The sequence below is a fragment of the Corylus avellana genome, chromosome ca11, assembly GCF_901000735.1.
Source record: "Corylus avellana chromosome ca11, CavTom2PMs-1.0".
Classification (NCBI taxonomy): domain Eukaryota; kingdom Viridiplantae; phylum Streptophyta; class Magnoliopsida; order Fagales; family Betulaceae; genus Corylus; species Corylus avellana.
The window spans coordinates 17,873,975-17,891,195 of record NC_081551.1 but is presented as its reverse complement, the minus strand read 5'-3'; the positions used below and the strand labels follow the sequence as shown (position 1 = coordinate 17,891,195).

Sequence of the window (17,221 nt, the reverse complement as noted above, 5' to 3'; positions counted from 1 at the left end):
ATATAGTAGGAACGCTAGAACGGAAGATCAACAGAGCAAGAGAAAAGAAAAAAGGAAACTACAAAATCCTTCGCTGACACCAATCCTCAGAAACGAACAGGTATTAATCCTGCCTTAACTCCAGTTGATTTATACCTTATCTCTTCATTTTCAACTATCATCCCTCTCTTTTCTTCTTTGCTTTTGTTATTTTTCTGATTGCAATTTGATAGAACCCGCTGCTTCCTATCGAAGAAGCTGAGCTTCGAATGGGAATCTTCAATGGTTAGAAATTGCCTTTTTTTTTTTTTTTTTTTGGTTGCTGTGTTGTTTGGTTTGTGTTTTGATCTTAATGAAATTACTCATTCATCCAAAAAAAAAAAAAAAATGAAATTGCCTTTTCAGCTGTAACACTATAGGTATTTCAACCACGTTCTTTACCAAGTTACCTCCACATCTTGATCTTCTCTTTCCTCACTCTTTTTCTCTCTTTTCTTTTTGTCTTTGATGAGGAACCTCACAGACTTTTTGGGAGGGAGGGTATGATGAAGATCAATATTCATGATTATGGGATCTTTAACTTCTCATATATTAAATTACTCTTAGAACCCCAAGGGGTTGGCTTATGGCATCTATAAATCAAGTTTAAAGTTCAAATCCATTTTTGTGCAAACAATTTTTTTGGAAGCGCTTTAATTTGCACGGGTTCAAGGCTTGCTCGATAAGAGTGGGGTACACCGTACACAGAGTGGTCTTGCCTTAGACAGGCCCGTCATCGTAAAAAATAAAAATAAAAATAAAATTACTCTTATAAATCCATCCATCCATCACAAAAAGACCCAAAAAGACATCCGATGCAAAACTATAAATGCAGGATTGATCTTACGTTTATTTCCTATTTTTAGAGAACATGGGAAATATGTATAAATAGGTAGGTCATTTAGAGGTAGCCTGGGCCTCTTTTTGGAAAAAGGATCTTGTTTGGATTATTGGGAATAAGATTCTTGGAGAAGCTAACACTAAAGTTAATGACTATTCCATTTTTAAAAATGAATAGCTTTTATTAGGAGTGCAAGAATGTGGAGTAGAATAGCCTTGGTGGTAGAGTATATGATAAGGATCTAACACTTGGAATAACCATTCTTATGGCCAATGAAGGAATTAATGACTCCCTTCATCTTCATCAACCCAACTGCATGCAATTCATTTACTTGGAGTACCTCTATAGGATAGTGATCATTACTTTGTCTAGAATCAAATGGATCAAAATTTTGCTTCTTCTTTACTTTGGAAGTAACACTCTGCACCCTCTATAACAACACAATGCAAATGAATAATGTATTTGAGTGAAGACAAGCTTGTCTCTCTAAATTGACCTTATCCATTTCATTTGGAATGGATAGATCCGTCTTCTTCTAGAAAAAGAAGTTTACAATTCTAGAAGTATATGAGTGATAATAGTGTTTTATTTCAATATACATTTTAGTATAACAATTAACAAATGACGCACGACTCTCAAATTTTTATCATTATACATAATTTCTGTTTTTGTATTTTATAGTTTAACATAAGTAATTAATCATCATTAAAATTTATTAAATATAATTATAAAGAGATTAAAAAATATGTATTTTACTATTTTATTGTATCATTTTAATTTTGTCCCTCTTCAGTCCTCACACCATATCTTGGCTCTGTCACTGGTCGTAGACTCATATGACAGTGAATCAATGATAATGACACTACATTTAAATGATTAAAAATGTATAAGCCCGTAACAAGTCTAACGTCATATTCTCTATATCTATATTGGATATAGCAGTGTGATTGTCAATCTCAGAGCAGAGAGAGAGAGGGCAGTTCGGGGAGGGAGGAGCGATCGACAAAGTCCCTCGCTGCCAACCTTCAGAGCTTGTCTTCTGTTGCTGTTCGAGGAAGACCTCCTCAGAAAAGAACACCGAATCAGCCAATCAGGTATTCCTACTGTAACCCCATTTGATTTATACCTTATCTCTTCATTTTCTTTTAATATTGAGCTATAATCCCTCTCTTTTCTTCTTCTCTTTTTTGCTTTTGTTATTTTTATGATTGCAATTGTTACGATTCTGTGTCCCACACCACATGTCTTTTGTTATTTCTTTTTTTAGCCTAAAAAAGGCCCTTCTCCGAAAGGATCCAGTTAGGACAAATCCTAAATCCTCTCCACTTCATCTTTTCCAATTTTTTCACCCACGTTGTTTACGAAATTATCTTTCTTTATTTTTCAAAGTGTGTTTTTTGTTTTTTTTTTTGTTTTTCTTCTTTCTTTCTATGCCATTCGTTGTGTGGGAGGGGATCTTTCTCTATGGGGTTTACAAACTCGTCAAAATGATATGTTTACGAAATTATCTTGATCTTCTGTTTCCTCACTACTTTTTTCTCTTTTTTTTTCGTTACTGATGAGGAACCCCACACACTTTTTGAGAGAGAGGGATCAAGATCAAGAGTCATATAATAAATTACTCAAAAACCAAAAAGACATCCAATGAAGACATGAATTTAGTCATATGGGACAGATTCAGTTACAGGTAGTGCAAATATGACACCAAAAAAATAAAAAAATAAAAAATTTTGCCCCTCAAATTTGCGCTAACTTGATTCTCTCCATTGGAAACGGATCATTTCCGGTTGAAATCAACTAAATAAGGTCGTCCGCTAATAAACAGTAGCATAATTTTCTATAAGCTATACTCTTATAGCGATGTGATATGCAATGTTATCAACTTTACTAGTGATATTGATGGTATCACCAACCCATAGGTCATGGATTAACCTTTTTTCTTTAATAATAATAATAATTATTATTATTATTATTATTTTTGTTGAATTATCCGAAGATATTGGATGATTTGTTTGAAAGTTCAAAGTTTAAAAGTGGGTAACTAGTAACTTTTCTGTCTTATTATACATTTATTGTGTCGCAGTTCCATGGACAAACGGCCCAAACTCTTTTCAAGAAACACTAGGGTTGAAAACGTGCATGATAGAGCAATGATGGTGGAAGTGAGACAGACAACTCCCGATGTTCTAGTGATGACTGTCAAAATTCCACCTGGTGAGCACAAACATATTTGCCATGAAGATATTCCAGGTCCCGCTGGAGGCCGCCCCGGATATGTAATTGTTTACGTTGAAGGTGCCAGGGAAATGGGTAGGAAACATATTCTGCCTGCTGATATTAGGGCAAATGAGAAACTGGAGTTGAACTACTCGAGTGAGAGGGGTTTGATCACCATCACCCCTATTAGGGGAAATTTCATCCCGAGGCTCGGGTAGTTTCCTAGACTACAACCTTTGATCAATTTCCTTTCATTGTTCTTTATACTTCATTTGCTGTGTTAATATATATACTTTTTTTCTTATTCCATTGTTTACTTACGTTGTGGTGGTTTCAATTTTCACAGGTTTATTATCCGATTGAGACGAGTAGCTCAGTAGATTAAGTCACCGGGAAAATAGATTGGGGACGCCAGAATCTTTAATCATCACTTCTCCCATGGTTTTCCATAGATTCTCCATGCTACATGATTTTATATATTTGCTTTGCGTTTCCTAATTGTCTTGCTATAAGCTAAAACAATGTTCTAAATTCAGATTGGATTTGGTTTATAGGGATTGGATTTGGATTTGGATTGGATTTGATTTCCTAATTCAGATCACAGTGTTGCTCCTCTTTTATGATTCTGTTCTAGTCATTTACAGCGCTTTTCTCCTTGTTGTGACTCACAAGTCTTCTTATATAATTATGGGTGTCTCTTATACATTTTGCCCACACACAAACACACGGATATTTTCCTTGTTTTGATTTTTGATTTTGTATCTAACAGCGTGGATTAGATATTTAAAAGGGAAGCTGAGAAGGTGCTTAATTGTTTCATATAACACTCGCTAGCAAATTAGCATTTAAAGCATTTTCAAGTCCAGGTGAAGCATTCGTTGTTCTATAAATTTTGCTATTAATTCTGATTGACCAAATTCGTTTTTCTTAAAAAGAAGGGTTATAAGTACTTGGTGAGTATTTCTTGAAGAGGGTGGCCCAACTACCTTGGAGTTGCAGGGTTAATTTAGGTACTGGCAAAGTCGTCTTTTGGATGGTCGAATCATCCTTTCGAGGTTTCGCCCAAAGGGGTGGCTCGGTCTCTAAAAATGTTTATTGTATTTTTTTATTTTATTTAAAGGATAAATATGATAGGCAATTTCTAATGAAAGGGATGACTAGTGGATGAATGTGGAAATGATAATGGAAATAGTATTGATAATGAACTCCAATTAGGGTTGGAGACAAACTACAAGTGAATCCAATTGAGGTTGTACAAAGATGTAAGTCTAATTCATTCTTATGGTCTTTAAGTAGAAATACATAAAGCTTAAAGTGATAACACCTAAAGTTCTAATATTCAAATTCAAATAAACTCTAATTCTAATAACCTAATCTTAATATTAAATAAGCTAATACTAATTTAAAGAATTTAATCCTAGTTAAATTGGAATTGCATTCCAATTCAACTATTATTCTATCTAATTATTACTTTATCCCTATCAGGTAGATAAAGACCTAAACTTCTAATATTCAAATTCAAATAAACTCTAATTCTAATAACCTAATCTTAATATTAAATAAACTAATACTAATTTAAATAATTTAATCCTAATGAATTGGAATTGCATTCCAATTCCTATCAAAATACGGTATTGTATTTCTTAAAACCAAAGCATTTTTGGTATTTTAAATAAAACATTCACACATGTGGGTCGGGTGACATCTTCCATCTATTTTAAGATAAAGTGCCAATTAAAAAAAAAAAATAGTAGTTTGAGGGAACAAGTGTCACAAATAGCATTTTAAGGTACAAGTGCAAATGAGTTGTCGGTTTGAGGGATAAATTTATTTATTTATTTTCTCTTGTTTTGAGAAGTAATTTACAATTTACGTTTAAAATGTAATTAATCTAAATTAATGAAGATGCTGCATTTAGGGAGATTTCAAACGGCGCGCTAAAGAGAGGCATTATTATTCTTATGAAGCGAGAATGTTTTATAAAAAGCATGTGCAAGTCTTTGGTGTGGTAGATGGTGTTTTGATGTTTTATCCATGTGCAAGTCAACTGTAATTGGCATGTGTCGGCTGAAACCAAATCTTGAAATTCGGATGAATATGGAATAGCGTGTGTGATGTTGTGTGAGATTTTATCTTTGTTGTCTCTTTGTGGTGGAACTCTACCGAGCTTCTAGAATGAAGGTTTTTTATATGTGCCTGATCCTTTATTTTTTATTTTTTATTTTTTGGACGTCCTGATCCTTTGTTAACGGGCTATTGAGTTGTTTGTTGGGATCCTGTATCGGATTGCTCAAGTAGATGTCAATATGTCATCATGTCACATTGGAGTAATTCTAAATAGCTTATTTGTATTCTATTAAGAATGATATGGCTATTAAAATTATTATTGGGCATGTGATTGATCATTATTAAATTTTGATCTAAGAATGATTTTAATAATCACATCATTTTTAATAGGCCATTTAAAATTACTCTGTCACACAGGGTTTTGAGCATATCTTTTTTAATTACACACCTTGTGGGCAAGGTCTTTAAAATAAGTGGGCTATGTAAGAGTACTAGCAACAGCTTTTTATTTTTATTTTTTATAAGTTTAGAGTATAAAATTACTTTTTACTTCCCTATGAAAATATATTTCACAATAGTTTTCCTTACCTTTTTATATACCATTAAAATATTATTTCTATACAAAATACAATTTCCCTATCTACTCTCATTTTTTTCACAAAATTTCAACACAATCCCCAATTAAAGACAAAGAGATAAAAAATGAGAGAGAAAAGATGAATGTTTATATTAAAATAATGTACGGGGAACATTGTACATTAGGAAACATCGTAGCAACCCTTGAGAGTTGGTTAAATGTAAGAAATCTGATGTGAGTATGTTTTTGTAATTTTTCTGAAAATTTCCTAAACATAGAAAAGTGAATTACATATAAAGCATCTGCAGCTAGTGTGCTCTAATAGGTATATTAGATGAGTGACACGTAACAATTGTATGAGAAAACCACATGGCAAAGGAATGGTTACAGCAGGAAGTAGTCAATTAAGATGTGTTTTACTTGCTTGTAATAAACAGTTGTAACCGAGTGTGGCTAGTAATTCTATTAGGAAAGCTGTTAAGTAGTTGGGCGAAAAATGTAAGTATAAAATGTTGAACTTAGAATGAAGCCTTATCAAAGAATTTGTAGAATATTTATTGGTAACTTTGAAGGTTTAAGCATTCTCGAAATGCTTAGTTTTATACAAATAGTTTATATTTCTACCAATTCATCATCTAGCTTCTTTCTTTTTCATCCATTTTAGTCAATTACAGTGTGTTAGAAGTACAACACTGTTATAGAACACTACCACATCAATCTATTAAAATACGAGTAATGTGTAACAATTCTCAATTTTTAGAGGTATACTCTTATAACGATGACAAAGGCATTGTTATTGATTATTTCAACAGTTATCAACTATACTGTTGATGATGGTATCACCAACTCATAGGCCACGGGTGTTAGCCTTCTTCTTTGATAATATTTTTTTTCTTATTTTTGTTGAATTGTTCGAAGGTATTGGATGATTTGTTTGAAAGTTCGAAATTTAAAAGTGGCCACTAACTTTTCTTGCTTATTTTACAGTTATTTTGTTGCAATTCTATGGCCAAACTCTTTTCAAGAAACACCAAGGTTGAAAGAAAGTAGTCGCTTTAGAATAAAGAAAAATGGCAAGCAAGCTCTACATTAATGAAGAAGTCATACACATTTTTAGATTGTTTCTCCTTTGTTTTTTAGTTGGTCCGGCCACCCCCAAGGGCCAAACAATTTTTATTTTTATTTTTTTAGATTTGGCCATTAGGGGTGGCCGGATCACCCCCAAGGGCTATGGGGTGGCCGAAGCCAACCCCCAGCCCCAACTGGGGTGGTCCGACCACCCCCAATGAGTGGCCAGTCACTCCATAATTTTTTATAATTTTATTTTTTAATCATTTTAAAAAAATATATATAATATTTTATTATTATTTTTATTAATTGGACAAATCTCCTATTTATGTTCTTATGATCTCTCAAAGAGATCCTGACAATTAATTGGATATTCTCCGATCCATAATTATTTTAAAATAAAGAAAAATGGCAAACAAGCTATACATTAATGAAGAATTCATACACATTTTTAGATTGATCCTCCTTTGTTTTTTAGCTCATTTATAAATAGTTTTAGTTTTCTTTTAAAAATGGTAATTTAAGTTGGCGTTTATTTTGTTCAGATATAAGCACTCTATTTTTCGAGAAATGATAAAAATTATTTTTTTAATTATTTTTATTCATCTCTGTATAATAAGTGAGTAAATCAATCGAGTCCACAAATTTGATGACGAATTGATTGAATTTATAAAAAGAGAAAAGAAATATGTTTCCCATTTTTCTTCGTTTTGACTTTTCTCATTTCTGGCCTTACTTGATTTCACTGTATTCAAGTGAATCAAGCCCAGCCAAATACTGTTTGGGCCTTAAACAGGCAGCATGGGCCTATATGGATCCAGCAAGGTGAGGAATTTGGAGTGTAAATAAAATGCGAATATATATATAATTAATTGAGATTGTGGAGTCTGGAGCTTTTGACAAGTGTCCTCCTTATCACAGATCGGTCTTCGCGGACTTCAGTTTCAGCGACCCTCGAGATTCACGCTCCCGACAACCCTTCTTGAAGGTATAAGGATCCCTTTATTCCGAAACATTTTAATATTTTATCGTTGCTTTCTCATTGATTTCAGTTTTTCTCTCTCTCAAACTCCCCATACTCTGCAGCTTGATCTACGTCCTGACTAGCCTGATCCAGTGATCCTCCCTCTTCTTTCCGTTGTTCTTGCCGATATGCATTCTGCTGCTCTCCCCTTGGCAGAAGACATTTCTGGTCAATTATTCGTGGTGTTGGATTGCGCGGCTGTGGATCTGGATGGATGTGCTGGTTCCGTGAACAACAACCTGTTACGGCGGTGGCTTGGGCTGCATGCGTCGGCGATAGCTGAAACAGGATCTGGAGCAGTAAGCAGTAAGCAGTTTCTCCGTCGACGAGTAAAATGGCTTCTCGTCAAACAGGTTGGGATCTTTGACAGCGGGTAAATCCAATGGGCTGCATTCTGATGACTTGGGTTGGGCTAAAAGCCTATGTATGGGCCAGGTGGGCCTCTAAGCCCAACATCTGAGCCGTTTAGGCCCGGCCCACCATGATAGCATCGTAATTAAGGACACCGTTTTCCTCCACAGAGCCTTGTAGAAGGAAAACGGATCCTCTACAAAACATATGTTTTACATCCGTCTTCCTTCTAGAAGAGTGACATGCCAGTTGCCACTCACGCATTATGCAGTCTCTCTCTCTCTGCTAGAGCAGAGAACAAAAATTCTAGAAGGAGAATCTTAGTAAAACAAATGGCGCACGACTCTCAAAACATGACGGCCAAAAATCAAGTTTTTATAATGTTTGTTATTGTATTTTATAGTTTAACATGAGTAATTAATCATCATCATTGCCTTATCTGTGTACAAAATATAGTGTGTTTAAAATTTTACTGTACAATTTCGCTCGAGTCGATTGTAATCCTAAAATGATGGTGATGTGATACTACACGCACAACTTTTTCTATTTATTTTTATTGTTGTTAACTTCCAAACTTACACCATAAACTAAAATGAAACCATTTATATATTAAAATAATTAAATATGTGTAAGATACCTCTTATGGCTCCATCTATATAACAGTCTAAATTGTCAATCTTGGAGGCGTGGAGTACACAGAGAGAGAGAGAGAAAGAGATAAAGAGATCGAGGGGGGAGTGGGAGCTGGGTGGGGGGAGCCAAGTCCCTCGCTGCCTACCTTCAGAGCTTGTATTCTGTTCGAGGCTGACCTCCTCAGAAGCACCGATTCAGGTATTCCTGCTGTAACCCCACTCGATTTATCCCTTATCTCTTTGAATATTGAGCTATCATCCCTCTTCTTCTTTTTTCTGATTGCAATTGTTACGATTCTATGTCCCACGTCTTTTGTTATTTTTCTGAGCATAAGTATTTCGTTTTAACCGTCGTTGATTACGAAATTATCTTGATTTTCTCTTTCCTCACGTTTTTTTTTTTTTTTTTTTCTGCGTTACTGATGAGGAACCCACGGACTTTTTGAGAGTGGGATTAAGATCAAGAGTCATATATTAAATTTCTCTTATAAATCCATCCATCACAAAAAAACCCAAAAAAGAGATCCGATGAAAAACTATAAACTCTCTGTTTTTCTGTACATTTAAGTTGAAGATTTCTACGATCGATGAAGACATGACTTTAGTCATATATCATCTGACCTTCATTCATCATACGCTACTTAAATTAGCATGTCATAATGTATGATGCTCATTATGTTGTCATGATGGCCACATTTAATTGTATATTTCCAGCACTTGATTCCCTAAATACCCCTTGGCTAATAAACAGTAGCATAAATTTATCAACTTAATTACTAATGATATTGATGGTTTCACCAACCCATAGATCATATATAATTGGATGATTTGTTTGAAAGTTCAAAGTTTAAAAGTGGGGTAACTAGTAACTTTTCTAGCTTTTATTTTACATTTATTGTGTTGTAGTTCCATGGCCAAAGTCTTTTCCAGAAACACTAGGGTTGAAAACCTATATCATAGAGCAATGATAGTGGAAGTGAGACAGGATCCTGGCAATTGTCTAGAGAAGATGGTCGAAATTGAACCTGGCAAGCACAAATATGTTTGCCATGAAGATATTCCCCTTGGATTGCGCCCTGTTCGAGTATTTGTTTACATTAAAGATGCCAGGGAAATGGGTAGAGAACATATTCTGCCTGCTGATATTAGGGCAAATGAGAAACTGGAGTTGAACTACTCGATTGAGAGGGGTTTCACCATCACCCCTATTAGGGGAAATTTCATCCCGAGGCTCGGGTACTTTTCTAGACTACAATCTTTGATCAATTTCCTTTCATATATTGTTCTTTATACTTCATTTGTTGTGTTAATATACACTTTTTCTTATTCCATTGTTTACTTACTTTGCTATGGTTTCAAATTCCACAGGTTTATTATCGAATTGAAACGCTTGGGAAATAGGCTGAGGAGATTCTGGTGACGTAACTTAAATCATGACTGGTGATGTCAAGTGTATAGTTAATAGACAAAAGAACCTTTTGAATATTTGATAAGGAATATTTGTAATTTCTAACATCTAAGTACTGTTTCAAACACTGTATATAATAGCGTAGAAAATATGGGAAATGATTTGTGGTGCTTACCCACTTTCTCTTTATCAAGTGATGGACATTGATGGGACATGCTTTGTGGTTCTTGATGTTACGTGATAGAGCATGTTATTTCTGAATGGTACCAGGTATTTTGGAGTAAAAAGTGCACAATAGCATACTATTTGAAGCGTGAATAACAAAGACATTGATAAAATGCCCAATACCATCTTAACTTGCAACACACAATCAGAAATTCTGCCTACAACATGAATTTTTTATTTTTTAATATGTCTGCACAAGAGGGGGAAGAGGAATTTGAATTAATGATTTTCACTTCATGAGACGTGGTCCTAGCCGATTGAGCTATCTCTTGAGGATGGCCTACAACATGATTTTATACTCAACCCAAAACAACTTTCATTTTGGTCTGATTCAAGCACTCCATTGTGTTTTTCTACATAATTTCATTTTCTTCTACTCTCCCAGAAGTGTCTTAAAATTGTGACATGTGGCGTGAACCCTTTTTTTTTTTTTAAAAGGCTAAACTAGTTTTTTAACCAATTTTTTTAAGAATAAACCGGTTTTTTCTTTAAAAACCGATCATTAATTGTGTTAATTATATTTCAAGAGTTTTTCATATATAAATTATTCAATAAATTAAGTATTATAAATATTCGAATCAAATAAGAAAACAAATAGTATAAATCAAATTATTATGTATTAATATGTTTAGTCAATTTAATATGTATATTAATAATATTACATTTATTCTCACTTTCTTACACTCATTTCTTGACACTCATAAATCATTTTAAACCACCATTAGATTAAAATCTAATAAAAATTGAGCTGATGATTGATTACTTCTTTTCTTTTGTTCTTTTGTTCTTTTTTTTTTTTACATCGATAATTTATTTGAAATTTTTGGACATGAATAAGCTTTAAGGTCCGTAGCGGCGTAGTGGTTATCGAAGAGGCAATCGAGTCGCTTAGAATAAAGAAAAATGGTGAATATTTTAACCATTGCAAGAATGCTGTAACATTAATGATGAAGTCATAAGCATTTTCAGATTGATTGTTCCTCCTTTCATCTTTGGCATTTCTTGCATAAGGTTTGCTTCAATTCTGCGTTGACTTTCTACTACTCTCTACATTATTTTTCCTTTTTGTTCTTTTTTAGATTGATTGTTCCTCCTTTGTTCATGAACCACATTTCTCTTCCACTGACCCCCATATCTACTACGGCTAGATCTGCGTCCTAAGAAGCCGGCCTGATCCTCCCTCTTGTTGCCTTTGTTCTTGCCGATGAGCATTCTGGTGCTTCCCCCATCGGCCCTAGTGGAGGACATTTCTGGTCAATTGTTTGTGGTTTTGGATACTGGATAGCGCGGCTATGGATCTGGATGGAGGAGGTGCCGCTTCCGTGAACAACAACAGGGTTACCGTGCCGGCTGGGGCTGCAAGCGTCGGACCTGATGCTGTGGCGTCTCTCTAACAGGTGAATCCAATGGGCTGCATGTTGATGGCTTGGGGTTCGGCTAAGGCCACAGCTGGCCCAGGAGGGCCTTTAAGCCCAACATCTAAGGCGTTTTGGGAGGCCGGCATAGAGGAAGACGTGCGTTTTATTTTTTATTTTTTATTTTTATGAAGAAAGAAAAAACACGGATTCCCGTCTGGCGCCTGGGCCTTCCTCCAACTGACACCTGTCATGCACGCTCATGCATGTGTGTATAAACTGGTGAGGAATCCGCAGTGCGAAGACTACAGAGTCCCCCGGCGCCAACATTTGGAGCTCGCATTCCGGTGCTGTTCGAGGAAGACCTCCTCAGAAAAGAACACCGAATCAGGTATTCCTGCTGTAAACCCCATTTGATTTATCCCTTATCTCTTCATTTTCTTCGAATATTCAGCTATCATCCCTCTTCTCTTCTTCTCTTTTTTGCTTTTGTTATTTTTGCCCAGTGTTGACTTCTTCTGGAATTTCAGCTTGTTTTTGTATATATTCCTAAGAGGTAGAGCTCAGTGTAACTTTTTCAGGAAAATTTACATCTTTTTCTGAAAAGCATTTTTATACTTGAATATCGGAGACAGTTTTTAAATCCAAAGTTTATGTTACCATAAAGGAAAAGGTAGGGAAAGGGTAGAGCTCGGTGTGCTTTGAAGATTGACTTAATGAAAGCTTATGATTCCTTGGAATGGGACTTCATATTCAAATGCTTACTCTGTTTTGGTGTGCCTACTGGTTTCGTTGAGTGGATCAGAGAATGCATAACAAATCCCATATTCTCTGTGGCTGTGAATGGGACTTTAGTGGGCTATTTTGAAGGCAAGAGGGGTTTGACAAGGGGATCCCCTTTCCCCTTTTTTTTTTTGTCATTTCTATGGAGTTTTTTTACTGGATTAATGCCAGAAGTAGCTGTGGAAGAAGACTTTTGACTTTTGAGTTTCATTCTAGATGTGCAATCGTATGGAATTCTATATGAGAAATATGGTTTTAAGGCTATGTGTGATGCTAGTAATAACCTAGAAGTAAAGGTCTCGAGTGTGTTGAAAGAACAGAGATTGTGTTGGCACCCGGCAAGGTCAGAAAATTTAATTCTTATACTAAGCAAACTTCATCTTGTGCCCATTGGAGAGATGGATCACATGTGTGGACTGTCAAAAGGGTGTTTATGTAACATCCTGGTCCCATATTAGGAAGTTGAGAAGAAGCCCACATAGGGTGGGTGGTTTATAAAGATAGTAATGGGTACTAAGTCTCACATTGCCTAGTTAATAGGTAAAACTGGGCTTTATAATGAATTCTAGGGAAGCTCCAAATTGACTAGTTATATTGTGGTGATAGCGCAGATGTGGCTAGCGCTTTTCCCTGGGTCGTTACAGTTTATCATTGTGTAGAAACTTGGGAAGAAATCCGAATTAAGTTTCCAAAAGTATCATGGTGGAAGCTTATTTGGTTTTCCATGGTCATCCCTAAAGCTTTTGTGCTTTTGTTGACCATAAGGGATGCTTTGTCAACAGGGGTGAAGATGTTAAAACGGGGTTATCAAGGTGATGCTGTAATGAAGATAGAGGCCACATTTTCTTTCAATGTGGTTTCAATAAACGTATCTAGAAGGAGCGTTTAAAATGGTGTGCAGTTGATGTTATATATACAGATTGGGAAGATATTCTTCAATGGCGTATATGGCAATTGAAGAGCAATTCAATGAAAGCTGCACTCTGTAGATTAAGTGGGAGTGCTGCAGCGTATCAACTGTAGAAGCAAAGAAATGATATTATAAGGCATGGAAACAATATCAGATCAGAAGAACATGTGCTTAGGCAAATAAAATGGGAAATAAGATCAAGGGTAACTGCGAAGGGGAGATTTCGGAAAACCAGTTAGAATGTAATGCTGCACAACAGTTGGGACATTTCTGATCAATTGCTTGTTTAAATCTCGTTAGTAGGTTGAAATTAGGATAATTTAAGAGATGAGGTTACGGAGCTTACCTGCTCTGAATATGTAGGTTTCACATTTTTAGTTGTTACTTATCAAAAAAAGTTGCTAAGAGTTGTATATGCCAGTCTTTCTGGTTTGTGGTACTGCAGCTTATAGTTTTTTTTTTTTTTTCTGGTTTGCTGTACTGCAGATTTGTTTTGGTTTTGGTTAGAGTTTGGGTGTATAGCATGTTATAGTGTTTGTTGTTTGCTTTATTTTGCAGCTTGAGGTCCAGCTTGTTTAAAAAGCTGGAGTGGTTAGTAGCAAGTGTATATGCAGTTTTCTTTGTTTTGTGGTGCTGCAGATCAGGAATTGTGCAGAATATATCTAGTCTGTTGTATCACAGCTTTAGATTCTGCAGATTTGTTTTGTTTTTGGTTAGAGTTTGGTTGTAGCAAGTTGGAGTGTTTGTTTGTTGTATGCTGTATTTTGCAGCTTGATCCAGTTTGTTTAAAAGTTGGAGTGTTTTGTAGCGTGTTTCTTTAATGAAATTTTCATTCATCGAAAATAATACACTATACACTTATAAAGATGAGATAGGCGATGTTATCAACTTTAACATTGATATTGATGGTATCACCAACCCCTTCTTCTTTGATAAGTTCTTATTGTTTTGTTGAAATGTCTGAAGTTATTGTATGATTTGTTTGAAAGCTCCTAGTTTAAAAGTGGTCACTAGTAACTTTTCTGGCTTATTTTACATTTATTGTGTTGTAGTTCCATGGCCAAGTCTTTTTCACGAAACGCTAAATTTGAAAATGCGGCTGGTAGAGCAATGAAAGTGGAAGTGCGACGGGATCCTGGCAACTTTCTAGAGTTTGAATTTGTAATTCCATCTGGTGACCACAAATATATGTGCTATGAGGATCTTCGCATTGAATATAATCGAGACCGTCCTGTAGATGTAGTTATTTACCTTGAAGGTGCTAGGGAATTGGGTGAAACACATATACTACCTGCTGATATAAGGGCAAATGAGAAACTCGAGTTTAACTTCTTGAATGGTGCTATCACCATCACCCGTACTAGGGGACATTTCATCTCAAGGCTCGGGTACTTCCTAGACTACAACCTTTGATGAATTTCCTTTCCTTGTTCATTTGTGGTGTTAATATACACTTTTGCTTGTTCTATTGTTTACTTGCTTTCATGTGGTTTCAACTTTCACAGGTTAATTATCAAATTGAAACAAGTAGCTGAACAGATTAAGTCGCGGGGGAAGTAGATTGGACAGATTCGGAGGAAACATAAGAAGTTCTATGAAAATGATATCACATACACATACTTGTATGTTTTTACCTTGTTTGCTCACTTTTCCTTTGGTATATGAACTATATATAGATTTTGGTTTGGCTTGTGTTAATTGTTAGGGAAGGGTGTGATTTGTATGTAGTTGGAGGGTGTTACAATTTAAAGTTTGGTGGTCCAGAGGGGTGTAGTTTGGGGGTGAAAAGTGTGTTTTCCTTATTTTTTTGGTGGAGATGAGGACACTAAAGTTTTCCATATTTGTTTGTCTTTTTCTTTTTTGTGTGATGTCTCATATGCATATTTTACGTCTCCTTTTGTAAATTCATTTCAAATACCATTTTTAATATATAACATTCATCAACATTTTTGTAGGTTAATAATTGGCACTTTTACTCTCTTTCAAACAAACGCATAAAGAGGAGATACTAATTTGAGGGAAAAAAAGAAAAAGGAGTAAAATTTTATAATGGTAGTTTTATGGATTTTTCTCCATGCTGCATAGTTTTAGATAAATTCTCCATCATGGATAGTGATATTATGGGTATAGTTAATAATAGATAAAAGAAAGCCTTTAAAATATTTTAGAAGTGAAATTTGTAGTTTATAGCATTTTTTTTTTTTCTATTCAAATTCGGGAAGAAAGAAAGGGATAACTAATTATATAAAGTGTGCTTTCAAAAAGTCCACTCTTGAACGGATCCAACCCACATCTTAAAACTTTTTTTTCCTGGCCCACATCTTAAAACTTTTTTTCTGGGCCACTGAATGTTGTCAGGAGAGGGCCTGAATGAAAATATTACAATTTTGAAAGGAAAAAATTAACAAGAAGTTCTAGGGAGCCAAATAAATAAACTCAAAAAAAATTTCAAACTGATGTGGCAGACTGTAGGTGACAGACAAGGGAGAGAGAATTGTATTTTTTTAATTTAAAAACTCTTGCCACATCAGTTTAAAATTTTTTCTGAATTCATTTATTTAGCTTCCTAGCACTTAGCAAAATTAACAATTTTATACTTATTGGATTTGCATCTTCGGGCCATGCATCTTCACCATTGCTTTGGGCTATAGTAAAATCCACTAACAAGTAAGTATCACACCAAGCTACCCTTTTTATGGGATTTGCTTGTCTTTGCTGGACAATGATTACAAAAGATATATTCCACATCGTTCACGACAGAGCTACAATTATGTTTGGCAACAAAAAGAATGTTTTATAAAGGAAAAAAGGTAAGGAGGAGAGAGTTAAAAGGTTGTTGATGATGTGTAAATTATTTTACTCCATCATCAAAAGTTTGCATCACTAGTCCCTTTCAAGGAGGACGACAAATTAGATTTCAAACACACTAGGTCTAATCCCCCTGATAATGCATCTGTAAAGTTCATTATTACTCTACAAATTGCAGCTCATTCACCTCATCATGCTGCTTTTAGGGAACATCTGGTCAGAGTGAGTGGCCGGGATCAATCCCACAATCCAGTTACTTTGATTCACTTCATTTTATCTTTTTCCCAATCATTTACATTAGAATAATGCTTATATCTCATAAAGATCAGTCATTATTTAAAAAATCTAATAGTCGATAGGCATTGTCATATCAGCTGAGTATGATAATGGTACGATAATCCAGTTGATGTAGTCGTACTAATTAACCTTTGTTAAAAAAATAAAAAAAAATAAATAAAAAAAGGTGATAGGCACTCTCACATTAATAGAGTGAGATAATGATAGGATAACTCTTCTGACATGACAGTACTAATTAACTACTATTAAAAAAAAAATTAATAGCTAGTTGATACTGTACTTATATTAATATAATGAGATAGTTTCTACAAGAAAAATATAGTTTCTAACCTTACTCTTTATATAAAGAGTCAAAGTTTATATATATATATATATATATATGCAAGGCAGTAATTTTATTTTCTTATTCACAAAAGATGAATTGATGATTTAATTAGTACTTTAAAAGTAATACTTATTTGACAAGACCTCAAGTTGGATGGTATATAAAAGATTCTCCACGTAGCTATAAGACTTTTAACATATGAGATTCATTTTATTTGATAAATAATTGCAAGGAGGAGATTCATAATTATGTGAACTTCCAAATGCATATTAAGACTCAGAAGAGTTGCTAGAATTGGAAAACTCGTGGGAGGCC

At 34.7% G+C, this 17,221-nt stretch overlaps 3 protein-coding genes across 5 annotated transcripts; all 3 read left to right on the top strand.

Annotated features, from left to right (window-relative positions):
- On the top strand, positions 1-3,728 carry LOC132166108 (uncharacterized). The gene is made up of 4 exons (XM_059576871.1): positions 1-100; positions 1,799-1,953; positions 2,943-3,290; positions 3,423-3,728. Exons 3-4 carry the CDS (start codon positions 2,947-2,949, stop codon positions 3,454-3,456), a joined length of 378 nt encoding a protein of 125 aa, XP_059432854.1. The 5' UTR covers positions 1-100; positions 1,799-1,953; positions 2,943-2,946; the 3' UTR covers positions 3,457-3,728.
- Positions 3,729-7,648: 3,920 nt separating this feature from the next.
- On the top strand, positions 7,649-10,417 carry LOC132166103 (uncharacterized). Of its 3 annotated transcripts, none has more exons than XM_059576862.1 (5): positions 7,649-7,776; positions 7,875-8,165; positions 8,827-8,994; positions 9,702-10,031; positions 10,164-10,417. In XM_059576862.1, exons 2-4 carry the CDS (start codon positions 7,941-7,943, stop codon positions 9,732-9,734), a joined length of 426 nt encoding a protein of 141 aa, XP_059432845.1. In that variant the 5' UTR covers positions 7,649-7,776; positions 7,875-7,940; the 3' UTR covers positions 9,735-10,031; positions 10,164-10,417. The 3 variants fall into 3 exon arrangements, 2 of the variants coding, with proteins under 2 accessions (XP_059432845.1, XP_059432846.1); XR_009438543.1 differs by having other exon boundaries at positions 7,669-7,776; positions 8,848-8,994; XM_059576863.1 differs by lacking the exon at positions 7,649-7,776 and having other exon boundaries at positions 7,802-8,165.
- Positions 10,418-11,324: 907 nt separating this feature from the next.
- On the top strand, positions 11,325-15,359 carry LOC132166473 (uncharacterized). The gene is made up of 3 exons (XM_059577288.1): positions 11,325-12,174; positions 14,529-14,864; positions 14,982-15,359. Exons 2-3 carry the CDS (start codon positions 14,533-14,535, stop codon positions 15,034-15,036), a joined length of 387 nt encoding a protein of 128 aa, XP_059433271.1. The 5' UTR covers positions 11,325-12,174; positions 14,529-14,532; the 3' UTR covers positions 15,037-15,359.
- The last annotated feature ends 1,862 nt before the right edge of the window (positions 15,360-17,221 follow it).

Coding starts and splice junctions, on each gene's coding strand:
- LOC132166108 (XM_059576871.1), top strand. CDS start 2,947: ATGGACAAACGGCCCAAACTCTTTTCAAGAAACACTAGGGTTGAAAAC. Junction 3,291..3,422: donor AATTTCATCCCGAGGCTCGG/GTAGTTTCCTAG, acceptor CAATTTTCACAG/GTTTATTATCCGATTGAGAC.
- LOC132166103 (XM_059576862.1), top strand. CDS start 7,941: ATGCATTCTGCTGCTCTCCCCTTGGCAGAAGACATTTCTGGTCAATTA. Junction 8,166..8,826: donor AATGGCTTCTCGTCAAACAG/GTTGGGATCTTT, acceptor TCTATATAACAG/TCTAAATTGTCAATCTTGGA. Junction 8,995..9,701: donor CCTCAGAAGCACCGATTCAG/GTATTCCTGCTG, acceptor ATTGTGTTGTAG/TTCCATGGCCAAAGTCTTTT.
- LOC132166473 (XM_059577288.1), top strand. CDS start 14,533: ATGGCCAAGTCTTTTTCACGAAACGCTAAATTTGAAAATGCGGCTGGT. Junction 14,865..14,981: donor CATTTCATCTCAAGGCTCGG/GTACTTCCTAGA, acceptor CAACTTTCACAG/GTTAATTATCAAATTGAAAC.